This window comes from Heteronotia binoei, chromosome 13, assembly GCF_032191835.1.
Source record: "Heteronotia binoei isolate CCM8104 ecotype False Entrance Well chromosome 13, APGP_CSIRO_Hbin_v1, whole genome shotgun sequence".
Lineage (NCBI taxonomy): Eukaryota > Metazoa > Chordata > Lepidosauria > Squamata > Gekkonidae > Heteronotia > Heteronotia binoei.
This window is the reverse complement of record NC_083235.1, coordinates 25,425,076-25,443,702: the sequence shown is the minus strand read 5'-3', so window position 1 is coordinate 25,443,702 and position 18,627 is coordinate 25,425,076. Positions and strand designations below refer to the sequence as shown.

The 18,627-nt window shown below is 47.4% G+C and overlaps 1 protein-coding gene across 2 annotated transcripts in view; it reads left to right on the top strand.

Moving 5' to 3' along the window:
• The window catches only part of STAC3 (SH3 and cysteine rich domain 3), a 40,862-nt gene that overhangs the window by 7,735 nt on the left and 14,500 nt on the right, over positions 1-18,627 (top strand). Inside the window, exons 2-6 of one of the 2 annotated variants that reach the window (XM_060252272.1) lie at positions 1,606-1,666; positions 9,926-10,148; positions 12,410-12,507; positions 13,938-13,992; positions 14,304-14,395. In XM_060252272.1, coding sequence (XP_060108255.1) covers positions 1,607-1,666; positions 9,926-10,148; positions 12,410-12,507; positions 13,938-13,992; positions 14,304-14,395 — 528 coding nt within the window. In that variant the 5' untranslated portion in view covers position 1,606. Of the gene's footprint in view, positions 1-1,605; positions 1,667-9,892; positions 10,149-12,409; positions 12,508-13,937; positions 13,993-14,303; positions 14,396-18,627 lie in introns of both variants that reach the window. The other variant, XM_060252271.1, reaches the window with a different exon arrangement.

The following is an 18,627-nucleotide window of genomic DNA, read 5'->3' as shown; positions in this document are numbered from 1 at the left end:
ACTCCTGCTAGAATTCTACCCCTGGTGGCATCACAGCATCCACGTGGAACTTTCCCTTGCACTTTCCCCCTCACTTTCAGGGCTGGCCCTAGACTGCCTGGCTGGCACCCTAGACAAGGCTAACTTCTGCCCCTCCCCTACACTGATAAGGTCACCAAGTCATATGAGGGGTGCCCAATTTGGCACCCTCAGAAGGCCGACACCCTAGGCAATCACCCAGTTTGCCTAGTGGCAGGGTCATCCCTGCTCACTTTCCATATCTCTGTGGTAACCATCACCCTCTGCCAGTTGAGGGCTTTTAAACATTTTTAAACAAATGTTATATGTAACATTTTATAATGTTATAACAGTATATAGGTATTACCAATCTATTCCAACCATGGTCAAATCCTGGATTTGATTTTTCTTAACAAAGAAAGACTAGCCCTTTTGGTTGTGGAGTTATGAGGGTAAATGTGCAGCCAGTATCTTTCCCCTTCTGACACCCCAACCAAAAGGGCTGGGCTGACTTAAAAAAAACCCAGTGGAAGTTGTGAATTAGTGTATTGGTAGAATAAACCATTAAATGTTATAACATTATAGCAATATAGTTATTACAGCTTTAAAACAATATAGAAAGCCATACAGGAAAGGAAGGGAATGGCTGCTGCAGGAACTGAGGTGAGAAAATTGGCAAGACCTGTATACCTTTCCCTCTACACCCAGGTTCTCCAACCTTTTTGAGCTGCTTGGCACCTTTGAAATTCTGACACAGGGTGGTGGCACAACAGCAAATTGGCTGCCACGGGAGCATACCATAAAATATTAGAAAGGAAGGCTATAACTCCTGAGAGTAGCTCTAAACATTCAGGCTGAAGTTCTGTTTAACAGGATGCCTTTTCTACCTGGGGACCCCTGGACTAGGCAGCTGCTACTGGTCCAATTAGGTGTATGTCCTTTCATCACTAGGCATTGCCAAGTGTCTGAGGAAGTGGGGCTTGAGACTATAAGGGTATACTTATTCATAGCCACAAGAGATCCAGTTTGGTGCAGTGGTTAAGTGCACGGACTCTTACCTGGGAGAACTGGGTTTGATTTCCTACTCCTTCACATACACCTGCTGGAGCAACCTTGGGTCAGCCACAAGTTCTCTCAGAGCTGATTTCTCAAGAGCAGTTCTCTCAGAGCTCTCTCATTCCCACCTACCTCACAGGGTGTCTGTTGTGGGGAGGGGCAGCAAAAAGATTTAAGTCACTCTGAGACTCCTTCAGGAAGCAAAGGGCAAGGTATAAACCCAATCTCCTCTTCCATAGGATGTCCTACTTCTCTGCCTTTGCTTTTGGCTAACTGGCAGAGAGAGGAGGCTCAAGATGTTCTGTTTCCGTCAAGCAAGGGGTCACCCATTACCTGCTGGCTGGGGCAAAAGCAAACACTGGGGGGGGGGTGGGTTAGTTTTGGTCCAATTCAGTGATGTCCTGGGTCCAGGAAGCACCATCAGTCCCTAATAGCTAGGTCTCAGCTGAGATCCATCCCTACTGGAAGAGCTCTGTTTCTTCCTCAGAAACAGCAGGGCCTCCTGTGTTTTGTCCGTGCCTCCTTTTATTTTTTGCCTCTCTCTCCATGTAGCATGACCGAAAAAGAGATTCTAGAGCCACCCGCGTCACCCACGTCCGAAGGCGGGAAAGGGGTAAGTGCTATTGGGGCTGTTCTGGGTGGTAAGATATTGACTCCCTCCCTCCGTGCCCTGATTCTTGTACTGCCAGCTGTGGGAAAGTCGTGCCCCACACTGTGTGATGCCAGTCCCTTCTGCTTGGTTGTGACCATGGGAGCCACAACCTGATGAGCAAACGGTCTAAGCCCAACTCATCAAAAAACTCCCTCCTTGGTCACCATCACCACCGACTTGCCTAGATCCCTGAAGCATCAGGCTTTTGCAGTCTGCCTTTGGTGTTGTCTTACCTTGTGGCAGGGGCAGAATTCTAGCAGGACTCCTTTGCATATCAGGCCACACACCCCTGATGTGGCCAATCCTCCAAGAGCTTGCAAGGCTCTTTTTGGTAAGCTCTTGGAGGATTGGCTACATCAGGGGGTGTGGCCTAATATCCAAAGGAGCTCCTGCTAGAATTCCACCCCTGCCTTGTGGGCACAGCGCAGCCCGTGCTTTCGACCATGGCTTGGGATGCTATTCCGCTGGCTTGCTCAGTCTTAGTCGTAAGCCTAGCTCTCTCTTATGGCTGGGATCCAACCTGCCTTGCTTGCAGCACACCCAAGGGGGCTTTAAATGTGTTCTTCTTTTCACCACAAGCAGAAGACTGTCGGACCATATCACAAGGGTTGCCAGTTGCCCCAGGGGGAGGGAAAACTGGTTAAGTGTGCATGTCTCTTAAAAAAAAAAAAAACAGGCTGTTTGCCAGGTTAAAAGAATGAGGAGGAAGGAAGGTGGCTGCAAAGGTATTTGGCTGCATGGTAGCTGCAAATACTATTCTTGCCTTCTCCTTCTCTGCGTGGCTCCTTTATGCTATCCTGCTTGCTAGCTCGGGTTCAGCCCACCGTGTCTGCCAGCACCCTCTGTGGTGGTGAACAAAAAGCTTTGGCTATCACCTGTACCCTCCTTGGTTCTTAAAATCTGCCAGGCACCACCTAAGGCCTGACTCTCCTACTGCTCAGCCTCAAAAGTTCACATGAACAATAGGCAAACCAAAAACCTCTGAAGGTATATGTGATCAGAATTACTAGGCTGTAATGTCCATATTGTATATCAAAGTCTTTAATAAATCAGATGTCTCATAGAAATGTTTCACACAGGTATGGGTCACAGTAGAACAAATATATCTTCAAATCCCAAAATCAGGCTGACTGAGCTTTTTTGCTGGTGATAGAATTGTGGAGACCTTCTGGTACCTTGGAAACTAAATAGAATTGAGCACCAGATTAATTTCTGGGTTTCTCAGTAAATCTCAAGCCTGAAGAAATGGATGTATGAAACAGGAATTACATGTTAACAATCCTGTCGCAATTTACAATTTTTTACCTTCCCCCCTCCCCACAACAGACACCCTGTGAGGTAGGTGGGGCTGAGAGAGCTCTTACAGCAGCTGCCCTTTCAAGGACAACTCTTACACTTCTATGAGATATCTGATTTATTAAAGACTTCGATGTACAATATGGACATTACAGCCTAGTAATCTGGATCCCATATACCTTCAGAGGTTTTTGGTTTGCCCAGCCTCAAAAGCTTGCAACCTGAATGATCTCAAACGGCTTCTGAAATTCCCTTCTGTTTCTAAACTGATCTGTTGTGGTGGGCTGCTAATCTTTGGGATCGCCTCCTCTAGTATGTCCCCCAAAGAGCTTTGCGCTCTGCTGAGAACAACCTACTAGTGACCCCATCTCAAAGGGAGTTTCAGCTGGGCAGCTGTTTCACGATTTCAGTCCAGCAGCACCTTAAAAGACCCAACAAGATTTCCAGGGCATCAGCTTTCAAGAGTCAAAGTCCCTTTGTCAGATATGCATCTGACCTTTAAGGCCACGTGTGACCTGGGACCCTTATTTATTCATTTATTTATTACTTTTTATTTATATCCCGCCCTCTCCGCAAGCGGACTCAGGGTGGCTTACAACATTATAAAAACAATCAATCCAATAAAACATATAAAACCATAATTTACATATCAACTTTAAAACCATTCTATAGCGCTATTTCAGTCCAGTATAGGCGGTATTGACTTCTTAACTATGATCAGACCCACCGATGTCCGGTGGCAGCCCTTTTTAAGTTAGACCACAAAAGCCTGTTTAAACAGTTCGGTCTTACAGGCCCTGCGGAACGCAGACAGATCCCGCAGGGCCCTTATAGCTTCTGGGAGGGTGTTCCAGAGTTCTGGCGCTGCCACCGAAAAAGCCCTGGATCTCGTTACACATAGTCTGGCTTCTCTTGGGCCAGGGGCTGACAACAGATTTTTTGTCCCTGATCTCAGTGCTCTCTGGGGGATATATCTTTGGTAGGGTTGCTAAGTCCAATGCAAGAAATATCTGGGGACTTTGGGGGTGGAGCTAGGAGACACTGGGGTGGAGCCAGGAGCAAGGTTGTGACAAGCATATTTGAACTCCAAATGGAGTTCTGGCCATCACATTTAAAGGGACCACACACCTTTTTAAATGCCTTCCCTTCAGTGGAAATAATGAAGGATAGCGGTACCTTCTTTTGGGGACTCATAGAATTGGACTCGCTGGTCCAATCTTCTTGAAACTCAGCAGGGATTTTGGAAAGAGGCACTAGATGCTATGCCGAAAATTTGGTGTCTCTATCTCAAGAAACAATGCCCCCCCCGAGACCCCAGATACCTGCAGATTAATTCTCCATTATACCCTATGGGAATTGGTCTCCACAGGTAATAATGGAGTGCCCAGCAGACATTCCCCCCCTCGCTTTCTGATTACCCTGAGTGGGGGTAGGACTTCCAAACCGGGGGATTCCCTGCCCCCATCTGAGGATTGGCAACCCTAATCTTTGGGATCGCCTCCTCTAGTATGTCCCCCAAAGAGCTTTGCGCTCTGCTGAGAACAACCTACTAGTGACCCCAAGCCCAGCTGTCCTTAACTACAGCCAGGGCTTTCTCTGCCCTGGTTCCTACTTGGTGGAACTCTGTGCCAAACAACATACCAACCCCATGGGCCATGGGACCTTATACAGTTCTGCAGGGTATGCAAAGCAGAGATGTTCCACAAGGCTTTTGGCTAAGGACCACAAAGGGTAACATCAGGGGTGGAATTCTAGCAGGATCTCCTTTGCATATCAGGCCACACACCACTGATGTAGCCAATTCTCCAAGAGCTTACAAAAAAGAGCTTTGTAAGCTCTGGGAGGATTGGCTACATCAGGGGTGTGTGGCCTAATATGCAAAGGAGCTCCTGTTAGAATTCCACCCCTGAGTTCCATCTTTCCTGGCACTTCCTTCCCCTCCTTTTTCTGCTTACTGCAAGACTAATACATTTTGTATGTCCGCTCTAGTGCCATTCTGACGGGTTTTTTAGCTATTTTAATTGGCTTTTAAATTGTACCGTTTATGTTGTTCACTGCCCTGAGCTCTGTGAATGCACAGAAGGGCGGTATATAAATCTAAATTATATTTTAAAATAAAAATAAAAGTTTATTTCCTGCACATCTTGTTGGTCTTTAAGGTGGTTCTGGTATCCATCTCAAAGAAAATTTGTTGTGCTGATTTTTCCTTTCCTTTTGGTGCATGAGACAAAATCTGCAGAGGATCCCAGGAATTCTGTAACAGGGAAATTGAAGTTCTGCGTTGGAAGGCGGGTGTTATTCAAACAAAGTGTATGTTCAAGCTGCATTATTCAGTTTCTGAAATTTTGAGCAGGGTACCAGAAGTTGAAAGAATGGGCCACGTCTAGGCAGTTTGAGCGGTACAAAATGGTACCCAAAGGAGATGCAGGAGTCTGTTGCTCCATCAGACATATAAAATGATGCTCATGCAGTGGAAATATGTGAGCTTAAAAGATGCATGTAGTTTGCACAGCTTCCTTTGCAAGCTCCCCTTTGGATATGATGGTGGATGCACACAAACTCAAAATGTGAACTACTCGATGCAAATGCATCTGCTTGATGTTGATGCTGGCAATATTTAAACACTCTGCTAAACTGTAGTTGGAGGAAGCATGAACCATGCAAGACTAAAAGACCCTATCTAGAAAATCATATTCTAACACCATATGGCCAACTTATATTGCCATTCTTGCATCCTACTCAACTCCTGGGTTTTAAACTTAAGAGGGAAAGCTCTGAATGAGAGAATGAGAGACAGCCCAAGACAACATATCCCAAATAGAGGCTGCCAACCACGTGTTGTCTAGAGATCTCTTGGGATTACAAATGATCTCCAGGCGACAGAGATCAGTTTGGTTGTTGTAGATTTTCCAGGCTGTGTGGCCGTGGTCTTGGCATTGTGAGACCTGACGTTTCGCCAGCAACTGTGACTGGTACCCTTAGAGGTGTAACCCAGAAAACTGGAGCTCTCTGGGTCAAAAGATCAGTTTGCCTGGAGAAAATGGCTGCTTTAGAGGATGGACTCTAGAGTTATACTCTACTGAAGCCCGTCCCCTCCCGAAACTCCACCCTCTTCAGGCTCTACCCACCAAATATCCAGCTAATTGGAAACAGACCTTTGCATGGGACGCAGAAGAACAATGAATGCTTGCTTTTTTTAGCAGTGGTATTCAGCCTTTCAAAACACACAGAAAGAAAATAGGAAACAGTCATACCTCACCAGGGTCAGAGCTAGAACTCTGAGCTGCAGACCAAAAGAACTGAAGTAAATAAATGAAGTCAGCATGAAGCTGATCTTCCTCCATGGAAGAAGCAGCCGCAGAACAATGTATGTGGAGATGTTAGTCAAAGTGCTTATAATTTTTGCATGGTATTTAGGCCAGAGGACCGAGTCTCTTGCTACATCATTCACATACTAGCACACCAGTTTTCTGATGTTGGACTCAGCCCAGAGTTGTGCCCATTGGTTGACTTGCAGTTTCCAAAAATCCTGCAGCAGTCTGCTAAATACTACAGCAATTTTTTCCACATTTCATTAAACTGCTGGATTTCAGAATCCCAGGAGGCCCTGTCCATGCACCAGGAAATTTTAACATTTGTCCGTGAACAAATACCCAAGGATGAGTATTGGCTGGTTCTCCCCCCTGAGATGTGAAAGGGGCTGCATTTCAGCTGTCTCTTTCCCCCAGACTGACTGCAGGCTTTCCCTAGACTTTTCGGTGTTCTGCCTTTTCTCCTTACCCTGGAAGCAAAGAAAGCAACATCTGGGGCAGTGAACAATAGTGTTTCCTCCTCAGCAGACCCCATTGCTTGGGGTCAAGGTGAACATCATCAGGCTGATGTAATGAAGCTAACACTGCCTTAAGGGACTGAGAGATGACAAGTAAGCAGTTCATGAGATCTTAGGGGGAATCCCATCTCCTCCCCCATTGCCAAACCCGACAGCTCTTCAGGTCCCACCACCCACCTTTGGCAGGGCTTTTTTTGTACCAGTAACTCCTTTGCATATTAGGCCACACCCCACTAATGTAGCCAATCCTCTTGGAGCTTACAGTAGGCCCTGTAAGAAGAGCCCTGTAAGCTCTTGGAGGATTGGCTACATCAGGGGTGTGTGGCCTAATATGCAAAGGAGTGCCTGCTATAAGAAAAAGCCCTGCCTGAGCCTGGCTGCAGGGGTGGGGGGCAGTATGTAAGATCCACTCTGGGCTACAGGAGTTTTTGGCAGCCCTGCTGCTAAGCCTGGACTCTGCCATCTCCAGCTTTGAAGAAGAAATAATTTAAACCCTCAACATGCTTCTTTAAAAGGGGTTCAGATTTTTTTGTTTTGTTTTGTTTTGCAAGCCTGGCGTTTCCCCAAAGTTTGCAGGAAAATCTGTTTGGTGTTAGTGTGGACTTGATCTGTGGATTTTGATATCCACAGATAGGGGCCGTGTGTCATCATTAGATATATGCAGGGCTTTTTTTGAGCAGAAATGCACAGGAACGCCGTTCCGGCTGGCTTGGTGTCAGGGGGTGTGGCCTAATAAGCAAATGAATTTCTGCTGGGCTTCTTCTACAAAAAAGCCCTGGGTGAAACAATGGTGATGTCAGGGGGTGTGGCCTAATATGCAAATGAGTTCCTGCTGGACTTTTTCTACAAAAAAGCCCTGGCTATATGGATAGTAAACCTAGGATGTGCAGAGGTCTTTAGTACTCCAGGGTGTCTCTATGGCATATTCTCCATCCCCAACACACCAGCCTTTTCAATATTATTTAGGCAAATTAACTAGAAAGTCAAATGTTGATTTAGTAGCGGGGGCTTTTTTTGCTCTCCTGATTCCATGCTTCAAAGTAGTCTGTTTCTTAATAAAGCTGCACATAGACTCTTCATTGAGTAAGTGTATATCTTCTTCCATGTCTTAAAACCATGAAGAAAAGCTTCTCTGATAGGAAGGGGGTCATTGACATCACAGCTGTTTCAGCCAATCCAGGCCAGGCACAGCCCACTTCTGCTGCAAATACAGAACCAGTTTCCTCTGCGTTCAGTGCTTCAAAGAAAGATCTGTATGTTTCCACAGCTGCTCACCTTGTAAAATAATGGAGTTCTGGAGACAAGCACAGGCCCTCTGCTACACGAAGGATTAGTAATTTGTCAGATCCTTAAAGTTAGGGCTGCAAACTTTGACCAGTGGACGAATCAGTTAGATGATGGATATGCCATGGAGCAGTTTTAAATGGTGGGGCTGTGGAATGAGAGCATGTTTGGAGTTTTAAAATCAAGCTATCTTGGGTCTCAAATAGGGCCACCGACTCCAATTTGGGAAATTTTTGGAGGTTTGTGGATGGTGCCAGTGAAGGGGGCAGAATTTGAGTAGGGGACAGGGAGTTTAGTGGGAATAGTGCCCCCTCTCTGCTGCTGCTCTTTCCAGTGGGGGAACTAATCTCTGTAGGCTGGAGAGCAAGTGCAGTTGGAGGAGAGCTCCAAACCATATCTGGTGGTTGGTAGCCCAGTTCTCAACTCATGTTTTAATAGAGGACATGAAAATACTGCATGAGGCCTCTCCTCCAAGTAAAAAGGAGCAGCTTTTGCTGAACTGGAAATTAAAATTTCCTTCAGTGTTTCCCCAAAAGCACCCGTGGAGAAGTTTTGTTAATATGCATATTTAGTTAAGTGTAACCAGTTAAAGATAGTATACCAAGTAACTGATTTATCAGTAATCTCACCTCTGCAATGAAATAGAATCTTGTCTAAGTGTAAAATAAATGTTTTTAAATAAATGAAGTAACTTAGTCACCTCTAGCAAGCCACTGTTTCTCAGCTTCACCCCCTGCCCCCAAATCAAATATTGACCTACCTTACAGGGTTGTTGAGGTTATAGATGTGAAACCCTTCTCAGGTGCTTTGTTGAGTAGTTAGAAAGTAAATGACTGGCTGGAAGGCTAATCAACGTCATTAACAGCAACAAATTTGATTGGTTGCTAGCTCTGCTTAAAATGCATTTCTGTGGAGATTGGTCCCCCAACCCAGCTTTCCTTATGCTGCAGCTCTTTCTGTCAGTCTGACAGTTTGTCTTCTCACCACAGTAGGCACTTATTGCTTTGTGGCAGTGTGAAGAGAAGCCACTGCAAGTGAAGGAGGTTATGTGTTATCACCTCCACACAGTGGCACAGAGGTGCTTACACAGGTGCTTACACAGTGCTGTGTATGCATTTTGGGCAATTGTCCACATGGTTTCCCCCCCCCTGGAAACAGAGGTGCCAGAACTCTCAAAAGGGAAATGAAGGAGAAACACATGGGTGCCCCTCGTGAACTTTTAAACATCATTTTTTTTAGAATTTTGTTTCCCTGGAGAGGTTCTGGAACTCTGTTCCACTGCGTTCCCTCTGGGGAAAAGCCCTGGTTGTTTACTTCATTGTGGGAACACAGAAATCAAAAGCTGACTCTTTCTCCATTTTTTTGCCACAGGCTCTAAGAGTTTTCTGAGTGTTCCCTCAGTGTGTGAAGAAATTTGTTCTGTTTTGTCACCTCCACACAGGTCACTAAGTGTTTTGTATGCGCTTTGGGCAGTTGTTTGCATCATTGTGGGAACACAGAAATTAAACGCTGGCTCTTTCTCCAGTTATTTGCCACAGGCGCTAAGAATGTCCCGGGTGTTCCCACCGTTTTACTTTTTGCTGCTTGTGTATTTGAACTGCTTTTGAACGTGTCAGAGATGTGTGTGCTGATGGCGCTGGTTGCCAGGGATCTTGGTTGGCATCAGTCAGGTGCTTATCTCCACTCCACTCACCCACCCATCCACCCACCCACCCACCAACTCCCACCCTGCCCTGCCCCATCCCACCCCCCCGCCCCACTCCACCTCGGCCCCTCAGCTGCAGAGGCTAAAGCGACTTTTTCAACGCAAGCCCAAGGAAGAGTCCATCCAAGAGGAACTCCAGGCCAATGGGGAGCTGGTCACCCCCTCAGGGGGGCCCATCTATTACTTCGAGGAAGAGGAGGAGGAGGAAGAGGAGGAACCTGAGCCGCCACCCGAGCCAGAAAAACCAGTCAACGACAAACCTCACAAGTTCAAGGATCATTACTTCAAAAAGCCCAAGTTTTGTGATGTCTGCGCCCGCATGATTGTCCGTGAGTCCTACCTGCAAGAAGCACAAGGGGGGTTGGAAGTGTACAGGGAGGGCTGTTGAAGAATTGGTTCCAGTATTGGCAGGGCAGGCAGGGGCCCAGCTGGTTCAGCTTCCATCTTCCCAGTACCCTCCATGCTGGAGAGAGTTTGAAATGTAGTTTGAGAAAGTGGTTACCTGAGGTAGTAAAGTGAGAGTGCTTTGTGAGGAATAATCAGAAGGATTTGGGGGGGGGAGGTGGTAGGGGGACAGGCCTCAGAAAGGAATAGAATAAGGCAGAAAGGGAGTGAGGGAGAAAATGGTTGCCTGTGATCAGTGGTGAGCTGAGTGGGGATGCTGGTTCCTCCCATCTGCTTGGATCTTTTACAGAGAATCTGCATCCATACATCACTGGAGACTATGTCGTCATAGTGTTATAGCAGTCACTTGCAATGGGATTTTGCTCTGTGGACAAACCAGTCAAGTTGCCAATTACTGCTATAGCACAACAACAGCACAGTTATCTAGAGAGAAAGGCAGGGCACAAATGAATCACATAAAAATGTTGTCCTCTTGGCCAGAAAAAGAAGGCTTGCTAGCTCTCATTCCCCCTCTCCTCAACTTCTTTCTTTCTGTCAGGTTACTAGAAATAAATTTTTAATGGTAATCTTCGCATAAAGAGATCTGCACATGCTCAGTATATACATGATGCCTTAGTATGGGTGTGTGTGTTATTCTAGAGTTGCCAATCCCCAGTTGGGAGCAGGGGATCCCCTGCCTTCCCCCCACTTCAATGTTAGCAGAAAGGGGGGGGGGAAATGTCTGCTGAGCACTCCATTATACCCTATGGAGACCAGTTCCCGTAGGGCGTAATGGAGATTTGATCATGGTATCTGGGGCTCAGGGGGTAGAGGCACAAAAATTTTTTGCATAGCATCTGGCGCCTCTCCTCAAACCCCCCCCCCCAAGTTTAAAAAAAGATTGAACTGGGGGTCTAATTCTATGAGCCCCCAAAGAAGATGCCCCCATCATTTCCAATAGAAGGAAGGCATTTAAAAGGAGCACAGTCCCTTTAAATGCAATGGCCGGAACTCACTTCAGAGTTCAATCACACTTGTCACAAACTTCTTCCTGGCTCCACCCCCAAAGTCTCCAGATATTTCCTGAGCTGGACCAGGCAACCCTATGGTCTGGCTGTTTTCCCAAATAAAGACCCACAGGAAGTTGCCAGTCAAAAACAGTCCCATCTGTCTCTCAATCCCCAGTAGGCCTCTGGCCTAGTGCAGAGATGTTGAATTCATTTGTTATGAAGGCAAGACCTGACAGATGTCATTTTGTCGGGCCAGGCCATGTTTGCCATAAAATGTAATCCCATGGGAGATACAAACTTTATAAACGACACAGGCAAACCCAATTATCAATATTATTTTAAACTCAAAATACAAACATGCTTAAAACATTTAACATTCTTTTAGTGTTTTGCTTAAAGTAGCTCCCTGATGCCCACCCTCCCACTTCTACCGTCCATTACTCATTAGCTCTGGGACCATACAAAATGCACAGCCTCAGTCATCTGGCAATAATGGTAATGATAAGAGCCCTTTGTTTGACACCCCTGCTTTAGCGTCTTTTCAGGTGACAGTCAATCAGTTTTTCCTACTCTCTGTTATGGTATAACACAGGAGAAGCAAAAGGCTCAGGGGGGTACAATGCCACAGAGTCCCCCTTCCAAAGCTTCCATTTTCTCCAGGGGAGCTAAACCATAATTACAACTCATCTAACCCAGATGAGTTGTAATTATGGAGGATCCCTAGGTCCTACCTGGAGGCTGGCACCCCTAGGAGATGCTGAAGTTTATTTTTCTCAGTCTGCCACAAGCAAGGTGCCAAAATTAAAGTTCAGCCCTGCTCAGCTGGCTGTGGGGATTGGGACCTCATTTGTAATTTAAATTTTACTTCCTATCCTCTGTGTTGGTATGTTTGGGACAGACATACACTTAAGAATGTGCATGGTCTTTTGTATCTTACAGACCAGGGGTGGCCAACGGTAGCTCTCCAGATGTTTTTTTGCCTACAACTCCCATCAGCCCCAGCAAGCATGGCCATTGGCTGGAGCTGATGGGAGTTGTAGGCAAAAAACATCTGGAGAGCTACCATTGGCCACCCCTGTTATAGACAGTCCCCCAGTACTAGACAGAGCTGTTGAGTAGGGCAGGGCGGGGTGGGGGGGAAGTGTTCTGTCAACCCACCATGCCCTCAAGTAGGTGCTGCTTTTTTTCTATTGTAGTCAACAACAAGTATGGCCTAAGATGTAAGAACTGCAAAACCCACATCCATCACCACTGCCAGAGCTATGTGGAATTGCAGCGCTGCTTTGGCAAGATTGTAAGTGTTCCTGTCCCCCCACCCCAGCTGTTTCTCCGTACCATATACTGTTCATACAGCTGTGGGGATCAGGCAATAAATAAATGCTGAGACTTGACTACTATTATATGTTTGGGAGGGGACTGCCCATGGAGAGTGTTCGAAAACTACAGAGCCTTCAGAACAACATTACATAATTGAGACTGGGGGCAGAGAATGTTGCAGACATCTCCTTTGCAGAAGTATTGAAACTGTTAATTTTGCTCTGTATCAATATCTTAATTATCATATAGGATTCTTCCCTGCCCCCTGTCGTTATGTATGAGAACAGCGACTTTATATTGTAGAAGAAGAATTATAGATATATGTTGCAATGCATAAGAAAACGGGGCTTCATCAACGATTCACTGGCCCATATTTGATTGGTGTTCTCCAATCCCATACCATTTGGAAAAAATGCTGCAATTCAGAAGATATACATAACCATGCATCTGCCCCATTGGTTTCCCCCAAGCTTAATGAATATCTAAAATGAATCTGAACTGCAAGATCTGGGGAGAGAAAGAATACTTTGCACAAACCCATCCACAGAATCCATAGTACTGAATGGAGCTGAACCCTAATCTAGATCTAAAGACCTATTTGTGTTTTGCCTGTGTCAAAAGAACTTTCATGTTCCAAGAAAATGTGCAACCCACTGGTCAGATGTGAGTGTTGCAATATGAGCATTGCAAATTTGTGCGTTTCTCTGCATGAAGATGCAGGAAAATATACTCAGGTGCAAAAATGCTAACCCAGGGGTTGAATTCCCGCTCCTCAGTGTGGAAATTCTTTTTATGTAGGATATAAAATAACACATAGTGGCCCTACATTGGTTTGTAGCTCAAGATATGACTCTGAATCCATTCTTTCTTATGGGTCCACTGGATAGCCTTGTGCAAAGTAGCTCTGCCTCAGTTCCCTATCTGTTAAATGGGCATGGTGGCAGCTCTTTCCCAAGGGGTGTGGTGAACGTGGCAAAGCTTACACATTTCTTTTAGCAAATTGTTAAATGTGTTTTGGAAAGATAATTTGTTTTTCAAATGTGTCTGAGATATACATCAAATCGAAGAACTGGGGCTGTTAGTCATCTATTTAAGAAAGTGTAACACATGAACACATGAAGCTATACTGAATCAGACCACTGGCCCATCAAAGGCAGTATTATCTACTCAGACTGGCAGTGGCTCTCCAAGGTCTCAGGCAGAGATCTTTCACATCACCTAGCACCTGATCCTTTTAATTGGAGATGCCGGGGATTGAACCTGGGACCTTCTGCATGCCAAGCAGATGCGCTACCACTGAGCCACGGCCCCTTTCCAATGTATGTCCCATCCTCATTTTGTAGAGGGATGTGCTCCGCTCTCTCCCAGAACTCTTGCTAGGGTATGATGCTTGTCTTTGTCTTGCAGCCTCCAGGTTTCCGTCGTGCTTACAGCTCTCCATTGTACGGTGTCCAGCAACAAGGTGAGTAACCCATTGCACCCTTGACCCTTCTGTCAGCCTTCTTTCACATGAGCACATGAAAGTGCCATTTACTGAGTCAGATCCTTTCAGATCTATCAGTGTCAGTCGCTATTGTCTATCTGGCTGGCAGCTGCTCTCCAGAGTCTTAAGCAAATGTTTTCCCCCTAATACCTTCTGCCTGATCCTTTTCTCTGGACATTACAGGGATTGAACCTGGGACCTTCTGCATGCAAAGCAGAGGTTCTACCACTGAGCCACAGCACTTCCTCTTGACATATAATGCAAGCTGACTTGTTGGCTTCCCTCTGCAGCTAACCGAAGCGATCCCGTGTTTGACACGCTGCGAACGGGTGTTGTCATGGCAAATAAGGAGCGCAAGAAAGGACAGGAGGACAAGAAGAATGTAAGGGACTTGGATTTGGGGGAGTGCAACATGGATGAATGATGTGGCTTCTGGTAACCACTGGACAAGGCTCTCCAAGCTGGCGGGAGCATATTCTAAAGGGCTAATGTAACGTAGAATTTATGTCACACCCAGCTAGACTCTTTCTTTCTGTAATGTACGGAGAACCGAGACGGTTTGAAGGCAACATAGTTTATTCAGTAGCACATTACAAGAGAGAGAGCATGCGGGCCGGGCCCCGCTTATATACATTGCCCGGTACAGCCCCCCTCGTCCGACCAGGCCAATCCTGGTCGGTCAAACTTCCTGCCACAGATCTTGATGGGTGGGGCCTCAGGCGAGCTCCATCCGGGGACCCAAGGGTTGCCTTTAGTCGCGATCGCCATGAGGTCTGGTTGCTTATGTTCAATACATAACACTCCTCCCCCCTGGCTCAGGACACATAGTCCCACAAGTAAGTGGGGGCTGTGCGCTCCCGGTTAGACCTCCTCGGGATAGCTGGTGAAGTCGGAGCTGTCGCCGGTGCTTCCGGGGGCCCAGCCTCCGTCGCAAACAGGGCTGTGGTCTCCCCGTGTGGGAAAGCCACCGGCCCAGGGTTGTCAGCGCCTTGCGGCTGCTCGGGTGCCCCTGCTCCCTGGGGCTGGCTCTCGCTACGGTTGGGCTCTACCCCCCAATTCACCTGAGTGGTTGGCTGTGTCGGGGTAGATCTTGGTGGGGCCGCGGTTGTGAGCTCATCCTCGCCCTGCGTCTCGGCCGGTTCCTCTGGCAGGGTCCGGCGACGTATCTGGTCAATATGCCTCCGCAATATCCTGCCTCCTTCCGTGGATACGTCGTAGTGGCGGGACCCTATTACTCGAAGCACCTGGCCTCAACCCACTCGCGGCCGTTCGCATAGTTCCTCGTGTACACCGGGTCCCTGGGGAAGAATCCCCTGGCTGCTTCTCTGATCTCGGGGGAGCTGTGTATGTCCGAGGCTCGGTCTGGGTGCAGCCTATCTAATCTTGTGATTAGCTTCCGTCCCATTAACAGCTCGGCTGGGCTGACCTCCGTGACTGGGTTGGGAGTTATCCTATTATCGAATAGGAAGGCGGCTAGATGGTGGTCCCAGTCCCCCTGTAGTATACGGCCCAGTGCTTCCTTTGTGGTGCGCACCGTCCGCTCGGCTTGGCCGTTAGTGGCCGGATGGAAAGGGGCGGACTGGATGTGCTGTATCAGGTATCGCTGCATGAACTCCCAAAATTCCCGGGATGTGAAGGTTGTCCCGTTGTCTGAGACGATGGTGTCCGGGATCCCGTGTGTGCATAGGACCCTGCATAACGCCCGGATTGCCGCCGCCGTTGAGGTTGAAGCTACCGGGATCACTTCCAACCACTTGGTGTACGCATCCACCAAGATAAAAAATATTTGGCCCTGGAAGGGCCCTGCGAAGTCTATGCGTAGTTTGGACCACCGCTTCCTGTGTGCTTCCCAGCATTGTGCGGGGGCACTGGGCGGATTGGGTCAGGACTCCTGGCAATCTTTGCACCCTCGGACCCAACCCTCTATTTCTTCATCCATCCCCGGCCACCAGACATAGCCGCGTGCTAAGGCCTTCATTCGAACAATCCCTGGGTGTGTTTCATGAAGGGCCCCCAACACTTGATTCCATAGCGAGAGGCAGGCTGTAGCCCAGAGAGCTTGCAGCAAAGGAAAGATCCCTCATCCAAGGCAAGGGGTGAGTGTTGGTTAGTAGAGTAGGTACTATATAGTTAAATGCGTCAGGGCTTTTGTTTCCTTGCACCAATCTTTACTGTTTTCATACCCCTTTAGCACTAAATCTTTGTCACCCACTTATTATTTGAGCACTGTAAATAAACTGTTGTTATACTCCTTGGGTCCTCACGTCTCCTTGGTCACAATTAGGAGGTATCTATTAATGAGGATACAGGGGTGGATGGGTGCTCTGGGCCCTTCCATACAGTCCTGTACCAGAGTGGTGCAGCAGTAGAAAACCCTGCTAGTTCCGGCTGCATGACAGGGGTGTTAGAGGTATTGTTTGGAAAAAATTTCTATATCCCAAACAGTTCAGTGGATCGTTGGATCAAAATGAGATCAACAGCCTTTTAGTATAAAAGCAAAAACATAAGTTTACTTCTACAGGGATGGGGAACTGGGATGGAAAATAAGAAACACTATAACCTACATCTTATCTCTAAGAAAGTCACATTGCTACGATGGAGGTTCCTCCTTCTCCTTGACCTCTTGCTACTTAGACAAAGGAAGTCACCTGACTAACTGACTAATAGCTGCCTTAAACAAAACAAGCAGTCCTTTTGTGGGCTTTCTCTTCATTGGCAGACAGCCAAGTTCCTCTTCCTAGGTCAGGCAGACAATAGAGAAACAGGTAAACATATTTAACCCTATAATGACTGGAACTTAGATCATTGCAAAGACATGCCGGATAGGTACAGAATTCCAACATGGGGCAACTGGTTGGCTACTGTGCAAAACAGGATGCTGGATTAGCTGGACCACTTATCTGATCCAACAGGCCTCTACTTATGTTAACAAAGGAGAGGTGATAATCAAATGTTCAGCTGCTGTTTTCAGCAGTTGCTGCATGTTTTGTGAAATGGGTAGTCCAGGTCTCGCTACGTGAGGACAGGATGTGACAGTCTTCCTGCAGGGGAGAGAATACTTTGCTCTTCCAAAGTGGTTAAGGATGTCAAAGCTTGGAGGTGGTTGGGAGCTGGTAACATTCATAGCCAGGATGCAGATTCAGCAGGAGCTCACAGGAGCACAGCTCCTGAACCTGTCTGAGGGTTCCCCCTCTTCCTCTCCATTTTCCTACCTTGTCCATTGAATAATGGGTGCAGCTGCATAACAATCCCTGGATTAGGAGAACAGCCAGCCAGCCACAGGGGCTTTGCCACGCCCCCAGCAGCCCTCATTAACCCCTAGAGAAGCCCACGCCACCCTTTCTCCACTTCTTATGTGATTTTGGGTGGTGGGTGACTTGCTGGCCTTTTGACTGGGGGAGGTGCATGCCAGGAGAGCCCCAGGTGAGTGAGACCTGCTTGGGCTTGGTGGATCTCTAGCCAGCCCAAGCAGGCCTCACTCGCCCGGGGGTCTCCTTTCTTGCATCAGGTTGCTTTTGGCTGTGGGGGGGAGCATATGCTCATGAGTTATGCTAATGAGCTCCACCACCTATTTTTCTACAAAATGACTCCTGTACATAGCAGTTCCCATGATTCATCTCAGGGGACCCAGAGGGCGCCACCTACCAGTTGAGAATTTCCGACTGATTCCCCATTAGGGAATAGTTGGAGTTCTTCACACAAACACACACACCGCCCCGATGCTTCAGTTCGATTTTGCACAAGCTGCCACATGGCTGTGACTTGCCCCACTTCTTTCCCATGGCAAGCAAGATCCTCTGAAAACCGGTTTCTTCTTACCGCAGGAAGGAGGTGGGGCAAATCGCATCCATGTGCAGCTTGTGCAAAATCAAACAAGCATTGGGGGGAAAAGAGCTCCAATGCCAGAAAAAGCCTAGTGGAGAATCGCTGCTCTCCCATTTTCTTCTTTGCAAGGGGAAAGGAAGGTGAATTGGAGCTTGGTATATATGCTCCAGGCCTGTTGCTATACAACTTCCATGGTCCTGTACAAAGTGCCTTCTAAACATCAGCCAGAAATTCCCCAGGAGTTGGACCAGGCCTCAGATTCAACAGGAGCTCACAGGAGCACAGCTGCTGAACCTTTCTGACAGTTCCCCCTCTTCCTCCCTACCTGCCTTATCCATTGAATAGTAGGTGCAGCTGCAGAACAATCCCTGGATTAGGAGAGTGGGCAGACAGACAGACAGCCACCAGGGGCTTTGCCACACTCCCAGCAGCCCTCATTAACCCCTGGAGAAGCCCACACCACCCTTTCTCCACTTTTTATGTGATTTTGGGTGGCAGGTATCTTACTGGCCTTTTGACGGGGGGGAGGGCAGCTGAGGAGAGCCCCAGGCGAGCGAGGCCTGCTTGAGCTGGATGGATCTCTAGCCAGCCCACGCAGGCCTCGCTTGCCTGGGGCTCTCGTTTCGTGTTTCAGGTTGCTTTTAGCTGGGTGGTGGTGGCATATGTTAATGAGTTATGCTAATGAGCTCAACCACCTATTTTTCTACAAAATGACCCCTGCCCAGGACCCTGTGTACTATCACACATTAGCCAGAATTCCATGTGGAATTCTGTGCTTCATTGCTCTAT